Raw genomic sequence first — 24635 nt, 5'->3', positions numbered from 1 at the left:
TGCAATCCCTAATATATATATATATATATATATATATATATATATATATATATATATATATATATATATATATATATATATATATATATATATATATAAAAAAATGAAGATAAACATAAGGGTTCTGAGCCTATCAATCCGTCTTATACTCATTTGATTAACTGTAACTCACATCAGAAAATAATACCACTAGGACCTAGATTATGTTGGTTAAGTGTAGCTAGATGTAGGTGAATGGCATCCTCTAGTGTCATTAAGGCAAAATATATAGTATAAATTTGAATTTCCCTAGGTCATCTGGTAACACTATAGGCGTATAGGTTATATTTATATATACATGTTACCTATCAAAGCAGTGAACAAGTGCGCAAACACACGAAACATGTCTGCATGAGGATCAGCTCACCAACCTGATTGATTGAGTCACTGCTGGCTTTTTTAGGACACTGTGTCTTTTGTCCTTTTTTATTTTTTTGAAATAAACGTTTTTATATACATTCCCTGCCTGGAATACTTTTATCTACACTTTGTTCCAGTTACATTGAGCGCAACTTCTTCTTTGTACTCCATGTTCCCTATCAAGTAACTGCAAACCTAATATTTCCTGAGAAAAGTAACACCAGTGCTTAAAGGGACACTGTACCCAAATATTTTCTTTTGTGATTCAGATTGAGCATGAAATTTTAAGCAACTTTCTAATTTACTCCTATTATCACATTTTCTTCATTCTCTTGGTATCTTTATTTGAAATGCAAGAATGTAAGTTTAGATGCCGGCCCATTTTTGGTGAACAACCTGGGTTGTCCTTGCTGATTGGTGGATAAATTCATCCACCAATAAAAAAGTGCTGTCCAGAGTACTGAAACCAAAAAAAAGCTTAGATGCCTTCTTTTTCAAATAATGATAGCAAGAGAACGAAGAAAAATTGATAATAGGAGTAAATTAGAAAGTTGCTTAAAATTGCATGCTCTTTCTAAATTACAAAAGAAAAAATTTGGGTACAGTGTCCCTTTAACATCAAACATCATATAATTTTCATCTAACTACCAATTCACTGTTCTGAACTGTATAATAAGGAGGATGTAAATATTCAACAAGCTTAGACTAATAGCCTTCATAGATATAAAGAGCTAGGGAAGCAACAATTCAAATGGTGCAGTTTGTCCATTTAGCTGGGAAAAAGAAAAAACAAAAGTTCCATCGCATAAGGACCAGTTTTATGTTACCAATATAGCAGCCTTATAGTGATCATAATTTAAGCTTATCACCAGTCTAGATGGTTTAGTATAGTTCCAGTAACAAGCTCAGCCTCTGAATCTTCCGTCTGCCTGTCGTATGTACCACTCCTCACGACCTGAATCTCTAGATATACCCCAAGAACTGATCTAATTTTTCGACCTTCACCATAATGGCGTACGTCATTAACAAGATCCCACAGCTGGAGTTGCGCATCAGTGATGTCTATAGGTGTAAGACTGGCTGCCGTACTGCTCATTGTAGGCTTAAAGCCACTACAACCTTCCAGGGAAGGGTGTCTGATCTCCACTCCAGGTGCACCACTGCCCTTGAACTGTCGCCCATCGATGCGGTGCTCCGGTATGTACACATGTTATACAGCGGGAGACAATTGCCAGTTTCCTTGGCTGGTATGCTGTATGGGTAGGTGGTAAACTGACTGAGATCCCAAAGCCTAGCCTCCTTCAGGTATGTGAGCATGGCTTGTCTGTAGACGGTCAATGGTGCTTTCGACTGCAGGAGTAGCAAATGCAGCTTGTATAGCCTCCACCAGATTGGCCTGGTATGCATCTAAGAGATCCCCGAGACTTGCCACCCATGACTTAGTCTCATATTTGATCCAGAAAAGCACTAGTAGAAGACCGGAGCAGTTGTCTAGCAAGTTAATTCTCTTTGTAGCCGCGTGGACTAGCTGAAGACTTTAGGGTAGTAAATGTCCAGAATAAGTGTCCTTAGGGTCTTCAGAATCAGTACTATAAAACTCTTCAGATAGGGACATAAAATATAGGTCAAAAGTTTAATATATTTATAGGTAAATGTCCCTAAAAACTATATTTAAACCAGGAGCTCTCACGGTGCATGTCTACCCTCTCAGGCAGTTAGCTCCGCCTCCGGGAGAGGAAGACTTTTGAAGTTACGAAAGGAACGAAAATTACTTTGACGCCCTTTGGTCTGTTCTTATCTTGTGGTAGAAAAGACCCTTTTCCACCAGTAATATCAGAAATTATTTCTGCCAGACCAGGTCCAAACAAGGTTTTACCCTTGTAAGGAAGCGCTAGAAGCTTAGACTTGGAGGTAACATCAGCTGACCAAGATTTTAGCCACAAAGTCCTGCATGTTAAGACAGTGAAGCCAGACATCTTGGCTCCAAGTCTAATAATTTGAATGTTAGCATCAGAAATAAAGGAATTGGCTAGTTTGAGAGCCTTAATCCTATATTGGATCTCCTCTAATGGAGTCTCTACTAAAATTGATTAATTCAGACAAGGCATTGCACCAATAAGATGCAGCACTTGCTACTGTGGCAATACAGACTGCAGGTTGCCATTGAAGACCCTGATAAACATACATCTTTTTTAAATAAGCCTCCAGCTTCTTGTCCATGTGATCCTTAAAGGAGCAGCTATCCTCTATAGGAACAGCAGGAAATCCCATACGTCACTAGCTTATGGACTCTTGCCAATTACATGAAAGAAAAGAAATAATAGATTAACCAACTCTGGCTTTCTATACCATGGGCAGCAAACATGTTAGAAAACCAAGCAAGAACTACCTCACAACTTTCTAACTGCTTAAAAGCCACCACTACTCTACTGAAGAGATTGACGTGGACACCTAGACCCAAAATCTTGCTTGTAGGAAAAAAGAATAACATTTTTCTTCAGACACCAAACTTCACCTCCTCCACTGGCAAAGAGAATGACTGGGGATTATGGGTAGGGGAGTGATAATTAACAGCTTTGCTGTGGTGCTCTTTGCCTCCTCCTGCTGGCCAGGAGTGATATTCCCACTAGTGATAGGAATGACGTTGTGGACTCTCCATATCTTAGGAAAGAAAAACTATTTAATATCAGAATGAAACTCTTAAGGGTTGTAGGAACTTCAACTTTGTTAGAGCAGATGTTTATCTGGAATAAGGAATTTAATCTCCAAGTCAATATCCTTTCATCTAGCAATAAATCTCTTTGGCCAAAATCAATATTTTACAGCTGTTTTTTTATTATTTAAGTTCATAAAAATCATGTGTGAAAATTTCCTTCTTTCAGGTCAAAGATACTAAAAATAATGTTTTGTTGCAGAGATTGCTTTGTTTTAGTAAATGCATTTGTTTCAATTCCACCTTGCTTTGTATACAGTAATATAACCTTCTTACAGTCAACATATTTCATCCATTGTTGAATACTGATTAATGTAGTAGATGGTGTCACAGGTCTAGAGGGTTCTCTCAGGTATATATCTCTAACCTTCACAGTACTCAGGATTAAAATCTGCAATAATGTAAAAGGTACAGGACAAGAACACACCAAAAAGGAAGATACTCACAGGGAGTTCAATTCCAAAGCTCCAATTAGTTTATTATACTCAGATAACAAGACAAAAAGGATCCAGTTCTCTTTTAAAGTTGAAAGTTCACAACAAAATTAGTTCAATAGGCTCAACGCATTTCAAAGCTTAATGTCTTTTTTAGAGCAGTAAATAAATAAATAAATATATATATATATATATATATATATAAAAAACAAAACAAAATTATGCTTACCTGATAATTTCCTTTTCTTCTGATGGAAAGAGTCCACAGCTGCATTCATTAGTTTTGGGAATTAAGAACCTGGCCACCAGGAGGAGGCAAAGACACCCCAGCCAAAGGCTTAAATACTCCTCCCACTCGCCTCATTCCCCAGTCATTCTGCAGAGGAACAAGGAAAAGTAGAAGAAATATCAGGGTGAAAAGGTGCCAGAAGAATATAAGGACGCCCCACATAAAATTACGGGTGGGGAGCTGTGGACTCTTTCCATCAGAAAAAAAGTAAATTATCAGGTAAGCATTATTTATGTTTTTCTTCCTAAATGGAGTCCACAGCTGCATTCATTACTTTTGGGAAACAATACCCAAGCTATAGAGGACATTGAATGCCAAGACGGGAGGGTACAATAGGCGGCCCATACTGAGAGAACCAGGCCTGAACCTCTACACAATAAAAAAATCCCGTATCAACTGAAGCCAAGAAAAAATTTCAAGGAAAAGTCCCAGTGACACTGACTTCGCAGCCAGTCCAGAGCCAAACCAGAGACCGCAAAACGGACTTGACTGAGCCAACAGTCCACCAAGAGACACTGTTGCCCCAACAGAAGGTCCCCCACCACTCACCCCTCACAAATGAAGGGTCAATCAGTTGAAATCCCCAAGGGGAACAAGACAAAGGAGGACAGAGGAAACGGAAAAGTCCCTTAATATAAAAAACAGCACCTCCAAGAGTGGGCCCAGCACACAGAGACCCAAATGAACCCAAACAGGGAAAGAGGCCACGCCTATAAAAGGCGAAACACGGTGTAATACCGGGCACAGAGACCGAAAAGACGTCGTCTCCCCAACAACCTGCAAGCATGGAACGCAACTTAAGAGGCAAAGTCCTTCCAGCGCCTTCCCATAGAATACCGAAGTATTCGACCGTGAAAGAGTGTTTAATAAACCTAGCGAAACCCCAAGTTCAAGAACACAGAGTCCATAACAGGACGAGACAGAGGGAGCTTGCAAGGAAGAAGCAGCAGTCATCAAGAAACGGACCGCACAAAACAGCCCCCGACAGAGGGCACGCTCCAGGCAACCTAAGCCGCCGGACCTACTCACAGGTCCCTAAAAAGGGGAAAACAAAGCCTCCATCGAGGCCCCCCGGGAAGGAGAGAATACCCTCAGAACCCGAAGGAAGATGAATCCGTCTCCTGTCAAAGGAGCAAGGAAAAACCATCTCCTAGCAGACTGAGCTATCAGAATAGACTCAGCAAGCTCAAACATCCCAAAGGATACTGTGACCCATAGACCGCTCTGGCATCCTGACCTGCAGACCCAGCTGGGCCACCAATACAAGGGAACAAAGATTCCGAAACTGGTACAAGAACGAGCGTAAAGATGGCAGAGCCATCCCCCCAGAGTATAAGTACAACCCAACTCTGAAAAACAGACAAGGCCATAGACCTAAGGATCTATCAAAACAAGGCCCCAAAGTCTGACATGGAACCAGCAAGACTCCAGGTGGAATCCAGTCCACCTTCCACTTCCCGACCAGGAAAAACCTTTAGTAAGCACTCCTCCCTAGGAAGATAATATCCCCTAAAGAAAAAGGGAAGAGGTCGGAAGGGCAATAACCGTCTTCAAGGCCCGAAGCCACCAGCTAAACAGGAAGAAAAAAATTCCCCGCAAAAATCCTCGAAAGGACCCACTCACAAGTAGTTCGCCCAACAGAGGCACAGCCAACCCATTCACCTGCAGAGCAGGGAATCCACGAGTACACTGGCAAACGAACAGAGGAACGCCATCCCAAGGTGCACCAGAAACTGGAATCCAGCGTCAGCAGCTGGGTAGAAACCCACCAATCTTGAGGCACAAGCCACCCAAGCTAACCCCAGGTGACATGGGTTACGCTGTGGCAAGGAGTAAAAAATACTCTGATAACCTGGCCAACCATGACCAGGTTACGTAGATGGAGCAAGGACATAGTCCAAGTTCACACTACCATGGAACACCCCGACTAGCCTTGAGATCCAAGATTCCAAAACCACCCAAGACTGGGTCAGGAAAAAAGGCCAAGCGAAGCTTCAGCAACCGGAAGTCTTATGGGGAAAAACAGGTCCAGGCACCCAATAGTTCAGGCAAATCTTACACTAGAAATAAACACCCCAACTGGCCAAAAGGCCAGACACAAGGGTATGGGTGCATATCCAGAGAATCTGGATAGCGAGAAGAACTCGAAAGCCCCGACCAAAGGAAGGAACCACCCCTAGCTAAAGTCCAAAGAGCAAGGCTAGAAGTCGTATGAAGATACTTCTCAGAGCCTCAGGACAACCAAGGGATACCTCAAGGTCAAAAAAATCCTACTAGCAGGACTAGTCTCCCTATCACCTCCGCACAAGCAGAGGACACAAGGAAGAGAAAGGCACTAAGCCTACCCAGATCTGGAAAACCCCGAGCTAAACAAAGTCCCCGCAGGGAACAACCATCACCCGGAAACACAGATCCCTAAAAGGAGATTCACTCCCCCGAAAACAAAGGAAGAAGACCCAAAGGTCTCTTATAACTCAGACAGACAGTACACATCAGAGTAAGAGCTGCATCTAGATATACTATAAACAGCTTACGCATACACCTGCAAAACTTCCGCATGCTAGACAGCTATCCTGTACAAGCTGTTGGATGAAGCCCAAAAGGACAAATCCAGAGGCCTAAAAAAAGAAGGCCAAACCGCTCAATTGCGGTAAGGGGCATTAATTCTCAAACCCTCCACCGCATGGGGGGGAAAACTCTAAGTTCTGATGAAATCAGATGTCAGATAGAATGACGCAGCGGAAAACTCCCCTGCCATCTATGACTGAAGGCTAAAAGGACTGAAACAATCCTTTCCCGCCTTACAAACCCACAGGTCCTCTCGAATGCTTAGTTGAACATAAACAATAATAACTTGAGCACTCAGTGCTACTACCGAACCATTGAATGCTTAGTTGAACATAAACAATGATAACTTGAGCACTCAGCGCTATTACCGAACTAGTCCAGCAGAAACAGCACCACGTGTCTGAAAAGCCACAAAACCAAACAAACCCCGACAGGACCAGCCTGTACTCAGTGTCCTAACTGGCAAGCTGCATAAATTCTCCCACATAGGGGAAGAAAAGAAAACAGACATTATTAAACATAGGACTAACATCTCCAAACAACTTCTGAAGTAGTAACAGAGTATCGATCCCAGATGGTTCCCGAAGGAAACAAACACAAATAAAAGACATCCCATCGGATAAAAAATAAAATATAAGGCAACTCGAAGGTTAAAGTGAATGTAAATTTTGATGCTAAAGTGCCCGATTTTTAAAAATGTGATTAAAACAGGGGCACTTTAATAATTCATTAAAATTTACATTTCATTCTTGTTGTGAAAAAATTCTTACCTTTCAATCTTGACAGCTGATCCAGCTTCCTCCACCCATCGCAAAGCCTCTTCCTGGGTCTAAAATGAGGAATTCGGCTTTCTCCAATCATGGCGTTGAATCAGACACTGATTCCCCCAGGGGGGGGGGGCCTGATTGGAGGATGGCCTATCCATTATTTCTGACATCAGAAGAAGCTGGAGCTGCTGTCAAGTCTAAAAGGTATTTTTTCACAACACAAGGAAATGTAAATTTTGATGAATTAAAGTGCCCCTGTTTTTAATTGAATTTTTAAAAACCGGGCACTTTAGCATAAAAATTTACATTCACTTTAATACCCAAAAGACACAGGCCTACCCGCAGGACCAGCCAAACGGAGCCCTATCTTTCAAAAAACTGGGAAAGATCTCAACAAATGACAAACAGGAGATAACCCCACCCCGCATGTCTAATGAGGTGCACCATTCGAATTATCAGACTGAAAATCCCCATATCTGTTAATGATAAGGTCATTCAATAATTGAAAAAGATGTCTAAGCAACACGCTAAGGCGCGCAATCCTGTAACGAAAGGCACAACACTCCAGAACAGTTAAACCTGCGGGGGGGGGGGGGGGGGGGAACTGTAGAGGTCCACCCCAAGGTGGAAGATCAGGGACAATAGGGCATGAGCACAATCTCAAATAAACATTTGGACTCTGCAGACGGACCATCGCTAACATTATCTGGAAGCGAAAACATGCTGCAACCTCCGGGGGGGGGGGGGAACACACCACCCCGCATGGAGGAACCATAAACTGGGTTACCCGCATGTGTAGAAGTATAACTGGATAGAGAAAATATCAATATGGACTAAGTATGAAAACAAAAACGGCACCTGACACCCACAATGGCTGAGGCACTCACCACCTCCTATGACCAGACCCCTGCGGTCTAGAATATCTCCTTCGCCACACGGTCAGGAATGCGGAAATGGGGAACGGAACCACGCCCGAACAAAAGGTAAACCGAACAGTCCAAAAAAAAGCATGCCCAACCAAAAGGCCACGTCACTTCCAAAGGCCTCAAAGTTCCAACCACGAGCCCATAAACATCACACATAAGCAGGTTGAATCACATAAACATGATTATAAACCCCTCTGTTCAATAACTCCCCTCAGGGGATATTAACCCTCGATTCAAAGATACTAACAGAGACTCACTGAGACCCTTATGTCATATAGTTAGACCAGCAAAGGTGTGGTAGCCTCTCGGGAAAACATTCATATCACAGTACATTGACGATAAAGTAAAATGAAACGATCTTACCGGAATCTACGCCGTGGAACAGGAACACGCCCTTTCAAGTGTAACAAATAGTGGCATTGCCCCCGCTATGGACTTGAGAGAAGAAAGCAGGCAGTGGAGCTAAGTTCGACAACGCTGATTGCTTGAGGAGCTGTTAATATGAGTCGGGATGGTTTCGCAGAAAGACTCTGCCTGCATCTCCGGACTCTAACTTTCATCCAAGCCCTCACTGAGAGACTGACCGGACTACTTAAAACTCCCGTCCCATGCCGAAGAGTACTACCCTCCATAAGAGACAAAAAACAAAAATTAAAAATTCTGACACGTCTCTGCCAACCTCCTGGGACGAAAGGCAAAGAATGACTAAGGGATGAGGGAATTGGGAGGAGTATTTAAGTCTTTGGCTGGGGTGTCTTTGCCTCCTCCTGGTGGCCAGGTTCTTAATTCCCAAAAGTAATGAATGCAGCTGTGGACTCTCTCCATTTAAGAATAAAAAGTGCTTTATACTTTTGAATATTGTTTTATTGCTTTTAAAAAAAGGCGTTAAGCATTGAAACGTGTTGAGTCTATTGAAACTAATTTTATTGTGAACTTTCAAACTTTAAGAGAGCTGGATATTTTTTTGTATTTTTATCAGAGTATAATAAACGGATTGTAGCTTTGGAATCGAACGCCCTGTATCTTCCTTTTTGGCGTGTTCTTGTTGAGTTTGTATTATACCATTGCAGATTTTTATCCGCAGTGCTGTGAAGGTCAGAGATATATACCTGAGAACCCTTGAGACCCGCCTCACCATCTAACACATTCATCATTCTACACATTTCTGGGAGAAACTGGGGGAGGCAACGGTCTTACGTAGAGGGGAGTACCTTTTTATTGTTTTACTGACTTACTTTCTTTTTTCCATATTATACTTCCTATAGATTTATCTGTAGTATTAGATTGTGCTTCTATATAAAATACTGACCAGGCTGCTGGTGGGAAGACTTAAAAATGTGGGTTGCGGACAATACTTTTGGACACCCTATAGGTGCTTGTGTAGAGGTGCTCTTGGCTGCCCCTTTCCTCAGTGCCTTTTCTTTGTCTTGGCATGTTGTACAAACCTCATTCAAAGCAAGAAAAGTCTGCTTCCGCACCTGTGCCTCCCCCTAGTCAACAAAGGCAGTGACAATACAGAAGAGATCTGGCAGTCTGCAAACATTGTTTTTAAGTTTCCACACCAGCAATCAGATCAGTATTCATCAAAAGGATGAAATACATTAACGACCGTAACAATGTTTACTTCCCCTTGAAGCAGCAAAATAAAAAACACAATTATAAAAGTTACGACTCCCTAAATCACTAAAAATTTAAAAGGGCAGTAAACACCTTGATATTGATTAATTTTGCCCCCTTTCCATGTAATTTAGTTCCAAAAATTACGGTTTTCTAATTCTCAGAACTGAAAAAGCACAATGCAGATTTCTCAATGCTACAACTTTCCCTATTTGGCTATAGCAGATAGCAACTGCAAAGCAATGCATTTTATACTAATATGTCTGACAACAGCCTCAATGTCTCCTGACTGGAGGCCAGATTGGTTCCTCTAAATAAGGCAAGTGGAGTTTGGCTATTGAAAAATAACTGCAGCAAACAAGACAGTAATTTGTTTTAAAAAAATGTTTAGACTTGGCTGATATGTTATTCTATAGCACAACACAGAAACATCTTGTTATTACAAGGTCTTTACTGTCCCCTTTAGGAAAAACTAGGTATACACTTTTTAATGATCAAATGGTTTGCTTGCTCTGAAAATCATATATCTATCTGTATTCCTGCTATAACTAGTAAAAATGCCAGTAATTTTATAAGTGTTAAGTGATTTTCTTCCTATTAAAGCCATATATGCAAGTTTCAGGAAGCAAATAAATTTCCTTACGTCTTTGTCTCCCAAAGTCTCCAGCAAGAGGAGAAGAATGGTTTTGAAGTGCTCCTCCCACACCCCCAGATTATCTTCTCGCGTGATCTTCAGCAGCTCACACAGCGCTCCTTTCCTCTCTTCCACTCGCTCATTGTGATTAGACAGCTCCTTCAGTAGGTCGGCCACCAAGTCTGAATGGTCTATAGAGACTGACACACAGAAAACACATATGACATTTAAAGATAACAGTTTGCATCTCAAACATATTGGGCCATGAATATTTCTTGTAACATAGGTTTCCTACTAGTAAATACTAAACAGTTAAAGGACATATGTAATTGAAGGTAATGTGCATATGAAGTAAATATCACACATATATTGATTAGCTTAGCTCATAACCAATAATTATGTGCACAATTAGGACGTGCTGAGAGGTATGGACACCTCAGTGCAAAGGAAAAACATAATTTATGCTTACCTGATAAATTTATTTCTCTTGTAGTGTATCCAGTCCACGGATCATCCATTACTTGTGGGATATTCTCCTTCCCAACAGGAAGTTGCAAGAGGATCACCCACAGCAGAGCTGCTATATAGCTCCTCCCCTCACTGCCATATCCAGTCATTCGACCGAAAGAAGCCGAGAAAGGAGAAACCATAGGGTGCAGTGGTGACTGTAGTTTAATTAAAATTTAGACCTGCCTGAAAAGGACAGGGCGGGCCGTGGACTGGATACACTACAAGAGAAATAAATTTATCAGGTAAGCATAAATTATGTTTTCTCTTGTTAAGTGTATCCAGTCCACGGATCATCCATTACTTGTGGGATACCAATACCAAAGCTAAAGTACACGGATGATGGGAGGGACAAGGCAGGAACTTATACGGAAGGAACCACTGCCTGTAGAACCTCTCTCCTAAAAACAGCCTCCGAAGAAGCAAAAGTATAAAATTTGGAAAAAGTATGAAGGGAAGACCAAGTTGCAGCCTTGCAAATCTGTTCAACAGAGGCCTCATTTTTAAAGGCCCAGGTGGAAGCCACAGCTCTAGTAGAATGAACTGTAATCCTTTCAGGAGGCAGCTGTCCAGCAGTCTCATAGGCTAAACGGATTATACTCCGAAGCCAAAAAGAAAGAGAGGTTGCCGAGGCCTTCTGACCTCTCCTCTGTCCAGAGTAAACAACAAACAGGTTAGATGTCTTTAGTAGCCTGTAAGTAAAACTTCAAGGCACGGACTACGTCTAGATTATTCAAAAGACGTTCCTTCTTTGAAGAAGGATTAGGACATAATGATGGAACAACAATCTCTTGATTGATATTCTCGTTAGAAACCACCTTAGGTAAAACCCCAGGTTTTGTACGCAGAACAACTTTATCTGAATGAAAGATCAGATAAGGAGAATCACAATGTAAGGCAGATAACTCAGAGACTCTTCGAGCCGAGGAAATAGCCATCAGAAAAAGAACTTTCCATGAAAGAAGTTTGATATCAATAGAATGAAGGGGTTCAAACGGAACCCCTTGAAGAACTTCAAGAACCAAGTTTAAGCTCCATGGAGGAGCAACAGGTTTAAACACAGGCTTAATTCTAACTAAAGCCTGACAAAATGCCTGAACGTCTGGAACTTCTGCCAGACGCTTGTGTAAAAGAATAGACAGAGCAGAAATCTGTACCTTTAAAGAACTAGCTGATAATCCTTTGTCCAAACCCTCTTGGAGGAAGGACAATATCCTAGGAATCCTAACCCTACTCCATGAGTAATTCTTGGATTCACACCAATGAAGATATTTACGCCATATCTTGTGGAAAATTTTCCTGGTGACAGGCTTTCGTGCCTGTATTAAGGTATCAATTACTGACTCGGAAAAGCCACGCTTTGATAGGATCAAGCGTTCAATCTCCATGCAGTCAGTCTCAGAGAAAGTAGATTCGGATGATTGAAAGGACCTTGTATTAGAAGGTCTTGTCTCAGAGGCAGAGACCATGGTGGAAAGGATGACATGTCCACTAGGTCTGCATACCAGGTCCTGCGTGGCCACGCAGGCGCTATCAATATCACTGATGCTCTTTCCTGTTTGATTTTGGCAATCAGACGAGGGAGCAGAGGAAACGGTGGAAACACATAAGCCAGGTTGAAGAACCAAGGCGCTGCTAGAACATCTATCAGTGCCGCTTCTGGGTCCCTGGACCTGGATCCGTAACAAGGAAGCTTGGCGTTCTGGCGAGACGCCATGAGATCCAATTCTGGTTTGCCCCAACGGAGAACCAATTGAGCAAACACCTCCGGATGGAGCTCCCATTCCCCCGGATGAAAAGTCTGACGACTTAGAAAATCCGCCTCCCAGTTCTCTACACCTGGGATATGGATCGCTGACAGGTGGCAAGAGTGAGTCTCTGCCCAGCGAATTATCTTGGAGACTTCTGACATCGCTAGGGAACTCCTGGTTCCCCCTTGATGGTTGATGTAAGCCACAGTCGTGATGTTGTCCGACTGAAATCTGATGAACCTCAGTGTTGCTAGCTGAGGCCAAGCCGGAAGAGCATTGAATATTGCTCTTAACTCCAGAATATTTATTGGGAGGAGTTTCTCCTCCTGAGTCCATGAACCCTGAGCCTTCAGGGAGTTCCAGACTGCACCCCAACCTAGAAGGCTGGCATCTGTTGTTACAATTGTCCAATCTGGTCTGCGAAAGGTCATACCCTTGGACAGATGGGCCCGAGATAACCACCAGAGAAGAGAATGCCAGAACTATCTCTGTATGAGATTTGGCAAATTGAAGTCTTGACGCCTGTATCAGGATATCGTCCAGGTAAGGAGCCACCGCTATGCCTCGCGGTCTTAGGACCGCCAGAAGTGAGCCCAGAACCTTTGTAAAAATTCTTGGGGCTGTAGCCAACCCGAATGGAAGAGCTACAAATTGGTAATGCCTGTCTAGAAAAGCAAACCTCAGGAACTGATGATGATTCTTGTGAATCGGAATGTGAAGGTAGGCATCCTTTAAGTCCACTGTGGTCATGTACTGACCCTCTTGGATCATGGGTAAAATGGTTTGAATAGTTTCCATCTTGAATGACGGAACTCTGAGGAATTTGTTTAGGATCTTTAAATCCAAAATTGGTCTGAAGGTTCCCTCTTTTTTGGGAACCACAAACAGATTTGAATAAAACCCCTGCCCTTGTTCCGTCCGCGGAACTGGATGGATCACTCCCATTACAAGGAGATCTTGTACGCAGCTTAGGAATGCCTCTTTCTTTATCTGGTTTGCAGATAATCTTGAAAGGTGAAATCTCCCTTGTGGAGGAGAAGCTTTGAAGTCCAGAAGATATCCCTGAGATATGATCTCCAACGCCCAGGGATCCTGAACATCTCTTGCCCACGCCTGGGCGAAGAGAGAGAGTCTGCCCCCTACTAGATCCGTTGTCGGATAGGGGCCGCTCCTTCATGCTGTCTTAGAGGCAGCAGCAGGCTTTCTGGCCTGCTTGCCCTTGTTCCAGGACTGGTTAGGTTTCCAGGCCTGCTTGGATTGAGCAAAAGTTCCCTCTTGTTTGAAGCAGAGGAAGTTGATGCTGCACCTGCCTTGAAATTTCGAAAGGCACGAAAATTAGACTGTTTGGCCTTTGATTTGGCCCTGTCCTGAGGAAGGGTATGACCCTTACCTCCAGTAATGTCAGCAATAATTTCTTTCAAACCAGGCCCGAATAAGGTCTGCCCCTTGAAAGGAATGTTGAGTAATTTAGACTTTGAAGTCACATCAGCTAACCAGGTTTTGAGTCATAGCGCCCCACGCGCCTGGATGGCGAATCCGGAATTCTTAGCCGTTAGTTTAGTCAAATGAACAATGGCATCAGAAACAAATGAGTTAGCTAGCTTAAGAGTTCTAAGCTTGTCAACAATTTCAGTCAATGGAGCTGTATGGATGGCCTCTTCCAGGGCCTCAAACCAGAATGCCGCCGCAGCAGTGACAGGCGCAATGCATGCAAGGGGCTGTAAAATAAAACCTTGTTGAATAAACATTTTCTTAAGGTAACCCTCTAATTTTTTATCCATTGGATCTGAAAAAGCACAACTGTCCTCAACCGGGATAGTGGTACGCTTTGCTAAAGTAGAAACTGCTCCCTCCACCTTAGGGACAGTCTGCCATAAGTCCCGTGTAGTGGCATCTATTGGAAACATTTTTCTAAATATAGGAGGTGGGGAAAAGGGCACACCGGGCCTATCCCACTCCTTACTAATAATTTCTGTAAGCCTTTTAGGTATTAGAAAAACATCAGTACTCACCGGCACTGCATAGTATTTATCCAGCCTACACAATTTCTCTGGCACTGCAATTGTGTCACAGTCATTCAGAGCAGCTAATACCTCCCCAAGCAATACACAGAGGTTCTCAAGCTTAAATTTAAAATTAGAAATCTCTGAATCAGGTCTGCCCGATTCAGAGACGTCACCCACAGACTGAAGCTCTCCGTTCTCAGGTTCTGCATATTGTGACGCAGTATCAGACATGGCTCTTACAGCATCTACGCGCTCTGTATCTCGTCTAACCCCAGAGCTATCGCGCTTGCCTCTCAATTCAGGCAATCCGGATAATACCTCTGACAGGGTATTATTCATGATTGCAGCCATGTCCTGCAAAGTAATCGCTATGGGCGTCCCTGATGTACTTGGCGCCATATTAGCGTGCGTCCCTTGAGCGGGAGGCGAAGGGTCCGACACGTGGGGAGAGTTAGTCGGCATAACTTCCCCCTCGACAGACCCCTCTGGTGACAATTCTTTTATAGATAAAGACTGATCTTTACTGTTTAAGGTGAAATCAAAACATTTAGTACACATTCTCCTATGGGGCTCCACCATGGCTTTTAAACATAATGAACAAGTATCCTCTGTTTCAGACATGTTTGTACAGACTAGCAATGAGACTAGCAAGCTTGGAAAACACTTTAAAACAAGTTAACAAGCAATATAAAAAACGTTACTGTGCCTTTAAGAGAAACAAATTTTGACAAAATTTGAAATAACAGTGAAAAAAGGCAGTTACACTAACAAAATTTTTACAGTGTATGTAACAAGTCAGCAGAGCATTGCACCCACTTGCCAATGGATGATTAACCCCTTAATAACAAAAACAGAATAATAAATGACAAAAACATTTTTTAAACACAGTCACAACAACTGCCACAGTCTACTGTGATTGTTACCCTCCTCAAACACGACTTTGAAGCCTTTTGAGCCCTTCAGAGATGTCCTGTATCATGCAGAGGGAAGCTGAATGTCTCTGTCAGTATTTTTATCTGCACAGAAAAGCACTAAAATAGGCCCTTCCCACTCATATTGCAACAGTGGAAAGCCTGTTTCTAGGCAAAAATCAAACCAGCCATGTGGAAAAAAAACTAGGCCCCAATAAGTTTTGTCACCAAACATATATAAAAACGATTAACATGCCAGCAAACGTTTTATATTACACTTTTATAAGAGTATGTATCTCTGTTAATAAGCCTGATACCAGTCGCTATCACTGCATTTAAGGCTTAACTTACATTAATCCGGTATCAGCAGCATTTTTCTAGCAAATTCCATCCCTAGAAATATATTAACTGCACATACCTTATTGCAGGAAAACCTGCACGCCATTCCCTCTCTGAAGTTACCTCACTCCTCAGAATATGTGAGAACAGCCATGGATCTTAGTTACTTCTGCTAAGATCATAGAAAATGCAGGCAGATTCTTCTTCTAAATACTGCCTGAGATAAACAGTACACTCCAGTACCATTTAAAAATAAACTTTTGATTGAAGTTAAAAAACTAACTATAATACACCACTCTCCTCTTACTACGTCCATCTTTGTTGAGAGTTGCAAGAGAATGACTGGATATGGCAGTGAGGGGAGGAGCTATATAGCAGCTCTGCTGTGGGTGATCCTCTTGCAACTTCCTGTTGGGAAGGAGAATATCCCACAAGTAATGGATGATCCGTGGACTGTATACACTTAACAAGAGAAAAAAGGTACTGCCACTATGATCTTCTACTAATTACCATAGATATTTTAGAAGGAATTTTTCCATTTTAGTCTCTGTGGGTGTTTTAATTACTAAATAAAAGTTAAATTTTAGTAATAGGGGTAGTGTACGAAGCCCCTTAAGGTTTCTTTTTGGGAATTAGGTAATAACACCTTCATATTGCTCCAAATCTCTGTTTAAGGATTTTTACTTGAATGATGATACAAGCTAATCAAGAGATGATTAATAGTTTGTGAGAAAATAAGCATTTCATAAAGAAACCTATTTATTTTTGTAGACTCCTGTTAATTTTTTTTTATAATTTATTTTCTTTGATACAATTTCAGGGTACTACAGAGAGTAGTGACAAAATAATAAATGTGTTAAAGGGACAGTATACGCCAATTTTCATATAACTGCATGTAATAGGCACTACTATAAAGAATAAGATGCACAGATACTGATATAAAAATCCAGTATAAAACTGTTTAAAAACTTACTTAGAAGCTCTCAGTTTAGCTCTGTTGAAAAAGTAGCTGGAAAGCCCACTGCAAGTGGGAAATAAGACACTCCCCCCTCCCCCTTCTTTTGCATATGAAAAGAACCTTTACACAAACAGGAGCAAGCTGGAGAAGGTAGCTGACGGTATTCAAATAAAACTTTAGGGCTTGGTTAGGTGTCTAAAAATCAGAGCAATGTTATTTAAAAAATAAGCAAAACTATACATTTAAAAAAAACAAAAAAACGTTATGGGCTATATAAATAGATCATCTACAAAACATTTATGCAAAGAAAAAATGAGTGTATAATGTCCCTTTAGAGGTTAATAAAAGTGCAAAAAAAGAAAATGCTAAAACATGTTAGTTATATGCAAACAAAAAAACAATAATAAAATGTTCTGTGTTTAACCCCAGCTCTGGAGCAGCATTTCACTATCAGTAAACCACAGGAAGCATATGTGCATAGTCACCCAGTGGCACACTGCAGCTAGTGCGAAGACATTAATAATGTGTTTTACCCCTCTGCACACTAAAGTTTTTTCTTCTTGCAACTCTTTAAGCACCTTTAATTCATCTCTAAAACCAAAAAGTAAAAGAAATATTTTATATGTGAGAAACAGACTTTTGGTCATGTATCATAGATTGGCTCCTATAAATAAGGCAAATGGTGGGTTTGGCAATTGATAAATAATTGCAGTAAAAAGTGTTTTTAAAATGTTAAAGACTTGGCTGATATGTTATTCTATAGCAGTGATGGCAAACCATGGCACTACAGATGTTTCAGAACTACATTTCCCATGATGCTCAACTGGACTTCAGAATGCCTAAGCATCATGGGAAATGTAGTTCTGAAACATCTGGAGTGCCAAGGTTCGCCATCACTGTTCTATAGCAATGCAACAGAAACGTCTTGTAATTCCAAGGTGCTTACGGTCTCTTTAAATCACTGTCGTATGTTATACAGCAGTAACTGAACATCTTGATTGCCCAATAGTGCATATTGAAGTTAAAGGGACATTCCAGTCAAAATTTAAATGCACATAGATTAATTACATCTTTGAATAGAAACATTTTTGCAATATAATTGTATTTGCAAAAATGTTTCTAGTAAAAAACAAAATTTATGCTTACCTGATCAATTCCTTTCTCCTGTAGTGTAGTCAGTCCACGGGTTATCCATTACTTATGGGATTATATCTCCTCCCTAACAGGAAGTGCAAGAGGATCATCCAAGCAGAGCTGCTATATAGCTCCTCCCCTCTACGTCATACCCAGTCATTCGACCGAAACCAAACGAGAAAGGAGAAACTATAGGGTGCAGTGGTGACTGGAGTTTAATTTAAAATTTAGACCTGCCGTAAAACAGGGCGGGCCGTGGACTGACTACACTACAGGAGAAAGGAATTTATCAGGTAAGCATAAATTTTGTTTTCTCCTGTTAAGTGTAGTCAGTCCACGGGTCATCCATTACTTATGGGATACCAATACCAAAGCTAAAAGTACACGGATGACGGGAGGGACAGGCAGGATCTTTACACAGAAGGAACCACTGCCTGAAGAACCTTTCTCCCAAAAACAGCCTCCGAAGAAGCAAAAGTGTCAAATTTGTAAAATTTGGAAAAAGTGTGAAGTGAAGACCAAGTTGCAGCCTTGCAAATCTGTTCAACAGAGGCCTCATTCTTAAAGGCCCAAGTGGAAGCCACAGCTCTAGTAGAATGAGCTGTAATTCTTTCAGGAGGCTGCTGTCCAGCAGTCTCATAGGCTAAACGTATTATGCTACGAAGCCAGAAAGAGAGAGAGGTAGCAGAAGCTTTTTGACCTCTCCTCTGTCCAGAATAAACGACAAACAGGGAAGAAGTTTGGCGAAAATCTTTAGTTGCCTGTAAATAAAATTTCAGGGCACGGACGACGTCCAGATTGTGCAGAAGTCGTTCCTTCTTTGAAGAAGGGTTAGGGCACAATGATGGAACAACAATCTCTTGATTGATATTCCTGTTAGTGACTACCTTAGGTAAGAACCCAGGTTTAGTACGCAGAACTACCTTGTCTGAATGAAAAATCAGATAAGGAGAATCACAATGTAAGGCCGATAACTCAGAGACTCTTCGAGCCGAGGAAATAGCCATTAAAAACAGAACTTTCCAAGATAACAGCTTGATATCAATGGAATGAAAGGGTTCAAACGGAACACCCTGTAAAACGTTAAGAACTAAGTTTAAGCTCCACGGCGGAGCAACAGTCTTAAACACAGGCTTAATCCTGGCCAAAGCCTGACAAAAAGCCTGAACGTCTGGAACTTCTGACAGACGTTTGTGTAAAAGGATGGACAGAGCTGAGATCTGTCCCTTTAAAGAACTAGCAGATAAACCCTTTTCTAAACCTTCTTGTAGAAAAGACAATATCCTAGGAATCCTAACCTTACTCCATGAGTAACTCTTGGATTCGCACCAATGTAAGTATTTACGCCATATTTTATGGTAAATTTTCCTGGTAACAGGTTTTCTAGCCTGTATTAAGGTATCAATTACTGACTCCGAAAATCCACGCTTTGATAAAATCAAGCGTTCAATCTCCATGCAGTCAGCCTCAGAGAAATTAGATTTTGATGTTTGAAAGGACCCTGAATCAGAAGGTCCTGTTTCAGAGGCAGAGACCAAGGTGGACAGGATGACATGTCCACTAGATCTGCATACCAGGTCCTGCGTGGCCACGCAGGCGCTATTAGAATCACTGATGCTCTCTCCTGTTTGATCCTTGCAATCAATCGAGGAAGCATCGGGAAGGGTGGAAACACATAAGCCATGTTGAAGACCCAAGGTGCTGTCAGAGCATCTATCAGTACCGCTCCCGGGTCCCTGGACCTGGATCCGTAACAAGGAAGCTTGGCGTTCTGGCGAGACGCCATGAGATCCAGATCTGGTTTGCCCCAACGCCGAAGTATTTGGGCAAAGACCTCCGGATGAAGTTCCCACTCCCCCGGATGAAAAGTCTGGCGACTTAGGAAATCCGCCTCCCAGTTCTCCACGCCTGGGATGTGGATCGCTGATAGGTGGCAAGAGTGAGACTCTGCCCAGTGAATTATCTTTGAGACTTCCATCATCGCTAGGGAACTCCTTGTCCCTCCCTGATGGTTGATGTAAGCCACAGTCGTGATGTTGTCCGACTGAAACCTGATGAACCTCAGAGTTGCTAACTGAGGCCAAGCCAGAAGGGCATTGAAAACTGCTCTTAATTCCAGAATGTTTATTGGAAGGAGTCTCTCCTCCTGAGTCCATGATCCCTGAGTCTTCAGGGAATTCCAGACAGCGCCCCAACCTAGCAGGCTGGCGTCTGTTGTTACAATCGTCCAATCTGGTCTGCTGAAGGGCATCCCCCTGGACAGATGTGGCCGAGAGAGCCACCATAGAAGAGAATTTCTGGTCTCTTGATCCAGATTCAGCATAGGGGACAAATCTGAGTAATCCCCATTCCACTGACTTAGCATGCACAATTGCAGTGGTCTGAGATGCAGGCGTGCAAAGGGTACTATGTCCATTGCCGCTACCATTAAGCCGATTACCTCCATGCATTGAGCCACTGACGGGTGTGGAATGGAATGAAGGACACGGCAAGCATTTAGGAGTTTTGTTAACCTGTCCTCTGTCAGGTAAATTTTCATTTCTACAGAATCTATAAGAGTCCCTTCCCTCACCTTCCACCCATGTGACCTTAGAAATGCCAGAACTAACTCTGTATGAGACTTGGCAGCTTGGAAACTTGACGCTTGTATCAGAATGTCGTCTAGGTACGGAGCTACCGATATTCCTCGCAGTCTTAGTACCGCCAGAAGAGAACCCAGAACCTTTGTAAAGATTCTTGGAGCAGTAGCTAACCAGAAGGGAAGAGCTACAAACTGGTAATGCCTGTTTAGGAAGGCAAACCTTAGGTACCGGTAATGATCCTTGTGAATCGGTATGTGAAGGTAGGCATCCTTTAAATCCACTGTGGTCATGTACTGATCCTTTTGGATCATTGGTAAGATTGTCCGAATAGTTTCCATTTTGAACGATGGAACTCTTAGGAATTTGTTTAGGATCTTTAAGTCCAAGATTGGTCTGAAGGTTCCCTCTTTTTTGGGAACCACAAACAGATTTGAGTAAAACCCTTGTCTGTGTTCCGACCGCGGAACCGGGTGGATCACTCCCATTAGTAAAAGGTCTTGTACACAGCGTAGAAACGCCTCTTTCTTTATCTGGTTTGCTGACAACCTTGAAAGATGAAATCTCCCTTTTGGAGGAGAAGCTTTGAAGTCCAGAAAATATCCCTGAGATATGATTTCTAACGCCCAGGGATCCTGGACATCTCTTGCCCAAGCCTGGGCGAAGAGAGAAAGTTTGCCCCCCACTAGATCCGTTTCCGGATCGGGGGCCCTCACTTCATGCTGTCTTAGGGGCAGCAGCAGGTTTTCTGGCCTGCTTGCCCTTGTTCCAGGTCTGGTTAGGTTTCCAGCCCTGTCTGTAGCGAGCAACAGTTCCTTCCTGTTTTGGAGCGGAGGAAGTTGATGCTGCTCCTGCCTTGAAGTTACGAAAGGCACGAAAATTAGACTGTCTAGCCCTTGGTTTGGCTCTGTCTTGAGGCAGGGCATGGCCCTTACCTCCAGTAATGTCAGCAATAATTTCTTTCAAACCGGGCCCGAATAATGTCTGCCCTTTGAAAGGTATGTTAAGCAATTTAGATTTAGAAGTCACATCGGCTGACCAGGATTTAAGCCACAGCGCTCTGCGCGCTTGAATGGCGAATCCGGAGTTCTTAGCCGTAAGTTTAGTTAAGTGTACTACGGCATCAGAAATAAATGAATTAGCTAGCTTAAGGACTCTAAGCTTGTCTATAATCTCATCCAACGGAGCTGAGCTAATGGTCTCTTCCAGAGACTCAAACCAGAATGCCGCCGCAGCCGTGACAGGCGCAATGCATGCAAGGGGTTGCAATATAAAACCTTGTTGAACAAACATTTTCTTAAGGTAACCCTCTAACTTTTTATCCATTGGATCTGAAAAAGCACAGCTATCCTCCACCGGGATAGTGGTGCGCTTAGCCAGAGTAGAAACTGCTCCCTCCACCTTAGGGATCGTCTGCCATAAGTCCTGTGTGGTGGCGTCTATTGGAAACATTTTCCTAAATATAGGAGGGGGTGAAAAAGGCACACCGGGTCTATCCCACTCCTTGTTAACAATTTCTGTAAGCCTTTTAGGTATAGGAAAAACGTCAGTACACGTCGGTACCGCAAAATATTTATCCAGCCTACATATTTTCTCTGGAATTGCAACCGTGTTACAATCATTCAGAGCCGCTAATACCTCCCCTAGTAACACACGGAGGTTCTCAAGCTTAAATTTAAAATTTGAAATGTCTGAATCCAGTTTATTTGGATCAGATCCGTCACCCACAGAATGAAGCTCTCCGTCCTCATGTTCTGCAAATTGTGACGCAGTATCAGACATGGCTCTATTATTATCAGCGCACTCTGTTCTCACCCCAGAGTGGTCGCGTTTACCCCTAAGTTCTGGCAATTTAGATAAAACTTCAGTCATAACATTAGCCATGTCTTGCAAAGTGATTTGTAAGGGCCGCCCTGATGTACTTGGCGCCACAATATCACGCACCTCCTGAGCGGGAGATGCAGGTACTGACACGTGAGGAGAGTTAGTCGGCATAACTTCCCCCTCGTTGTCTGGTGAAATTTTCTTTACATGTACAGATTGGCTTTTATTTAAAGTAGCATCAATGCAATTAGTACACAAATTTCTATTGGGCTCCACATTGGCCTTTAAACATATTGCACAAAGAGATTCCTCTGTGTCAGACATGTTTAAACAAACTAGCAATTAGACTAGCAAGCTTGGAAAATACTTTTCAAATAAATTTACAAGCAATATAAAAAACGTTACTGTGCCTTTAAGAAGCACACAAAACTGTCACAGTTGAAATAACAATGAACCAAATTAGTTATAGCAACCAAATTTTCACAGTAAATGCATTAAGTTAGCAAAGGATTGCACCCACCAGCAAATGGATGATTAACCCCTTAGTACCCAAAAACGGATAACAATTTAAAATATAAGCGTTTTTATCACAGTCAAAGCACAGTCTCACAGGTCTGCTGTGAGTGATTACCTCCCTCAAAACTAGTTTTGGAGACCCCTGGGCTCTGTAGAGACGTCCTGGATCATGGAGGAAGAAAAAGGAAGACTGTGACTGAATTTTTACTGCGCAATAAAGCGCCAAAATAGGCCCCTCCCACTCATAATACAACAGTGGGGAAGCTCAGTAAACTGATTTTATTCATAAACAAACGACAGCCATGTGGAAAAATAATGCCCATAAAGTTTTATCACCAAGTACCTCAGAGAAAAACGATTAACATGCCAGTAAACGTTTTAAACATAAAATTATGAAATGTTATTAAAAAGCCTGCTGCTAGTCGCTTTCACTGCAGTATAGGCTATAAGTTATATGTATACAGTATTTTCTTAGTGAAGTGCCATTCCCTAGAAATACCTCAGTGTAAACATACATACATATCAGCCTGATACCAGTCACTACTACTGCATTTAAGGCTGTACTTACATTACATCGGTATCAGCAGTATTTTTTCAGTCAATTCCATTCCTTAGAAAATAATATACTGCAACATACCTCCTTGCAGGTGAACCCTGCCTGCTGTCCCCTGTTCTGAAGTTACCTCGCTCCTCAGAATGGCCGAGAACAGCAAATGGATCTTAGTTACGTCCGCTAAGATCATACACAAACTCAGGTAGATTCTTCTTCTAATGCTGCCTGAGAAAAAACAACACACTCCGGTGCTGTTTAAAATAACAAACTTTTGATTGAAGAAATAAAAACTAAGTTTAACAACCACAGTCCTCTCACACGTCCTATCTATTAGTTAGGTGCAAGAGAATGACTTGGTATGACGTAGAGGGGAGGAGCTATATAGCAGCTCTGCTTGGGTGATCCTCTTGCACTTCCTGTTAGGGAGGAGATATAATCCCATAAGTAATGGATGACCCGTGGACTGACTACACTTAACAGGAGAAATTATCACTTTTTTAGGGTTAACATTTGTCTCTGCACGTGCATGTGAAGTATAGCTAGATATTCTAAGTGCACCATTTTAATACTGCGGCTGCTCAGAGCACAACTGGGGCTAATATGACGCAATTAACAAATTTAGTCATTATCAGATGGTACAAGCACCTTAGGCTAGTGCACGGTGCATACTTAAATACACTTTTTAAACAACTATAGCTTTTATTAGAAGTATTTTAGCCAACACATGTATATTACAAACATGCTTCTTTTTAAAACTGAAATGGATCAATGTGGATTCCAATTTTGGCAGGAATGTCTCTTTAAGGTGTTAATTCCCCACTGCTTCTGTTTTTGGCAATCGAGAAACTCACATCTGTGACATGAGTTCAAACAAGCATTCTATGTTAAAACTGATTTTTTTAATGCCTTTTAAATGGGTACACCGCTTTGGCTATAATTTGGCACTTTAGTTGGGACTTGGAGTTATTAAGAAGGAAAACAGTCATTTTTTTATAATGTTCTGACAAATCTATAACAAAAACCACTGTACCTATCTACAAAAATTGGCATGGAGATTTAGATAATGGGTTAGTGTATGCACACATTGAGTAAAAAAGATCAAAATGCATGCCAATCTGTAAATTGAATTCATTAATTTCATGCTAATAAAACCATCTTACTTTAAAATTGGACATGTAAAATTAAGTATTTATGAGATGTGTTTAGAGAA

The 24635-nt window shown here is 41.9% G+C and overlaps 1 protein-coding gene across 1 annotated transcript in view; it reads right to left on the bottom strand.

Moving 5' to 3' along the window:
* Window positions 1-24635, bottom strand: part of CLASP1 (cytoplasmic linker associated protein 1) — a 905754-nt gene that overhangs the window by 109920 nt on the left and 771199 nt on the right. Inside the window, exon 33 of the mRNA XM_053712150.1 lies at window positions 10357-10547. Within this exon, the coding sequence (XP_053568125.1) occupies window positions 10357-10547 (191 nt within the window). The remainder of the gene's footprint in view (window positions 1-10356; window positions 10548-24635) is intronic.

Source organism: Bombina bombina, chromosome 1 (assembly GCF_027579735.1).
Source record: "Bombina bombina isolate aBomBom1 chromosome 1, aBomBom1.pri, whole genome shotgun sequence".
Lineage (NCBI taxonomy): Eukaryota > Metazoa > Chordata > Amphibia > Anura > Bombinatoridae > Bombina > Bombina bombina.
Note: the sequence above shows the minus strand (reverse complement) of the source record. Positions and strands in the feature narration are given on the sequence as shown.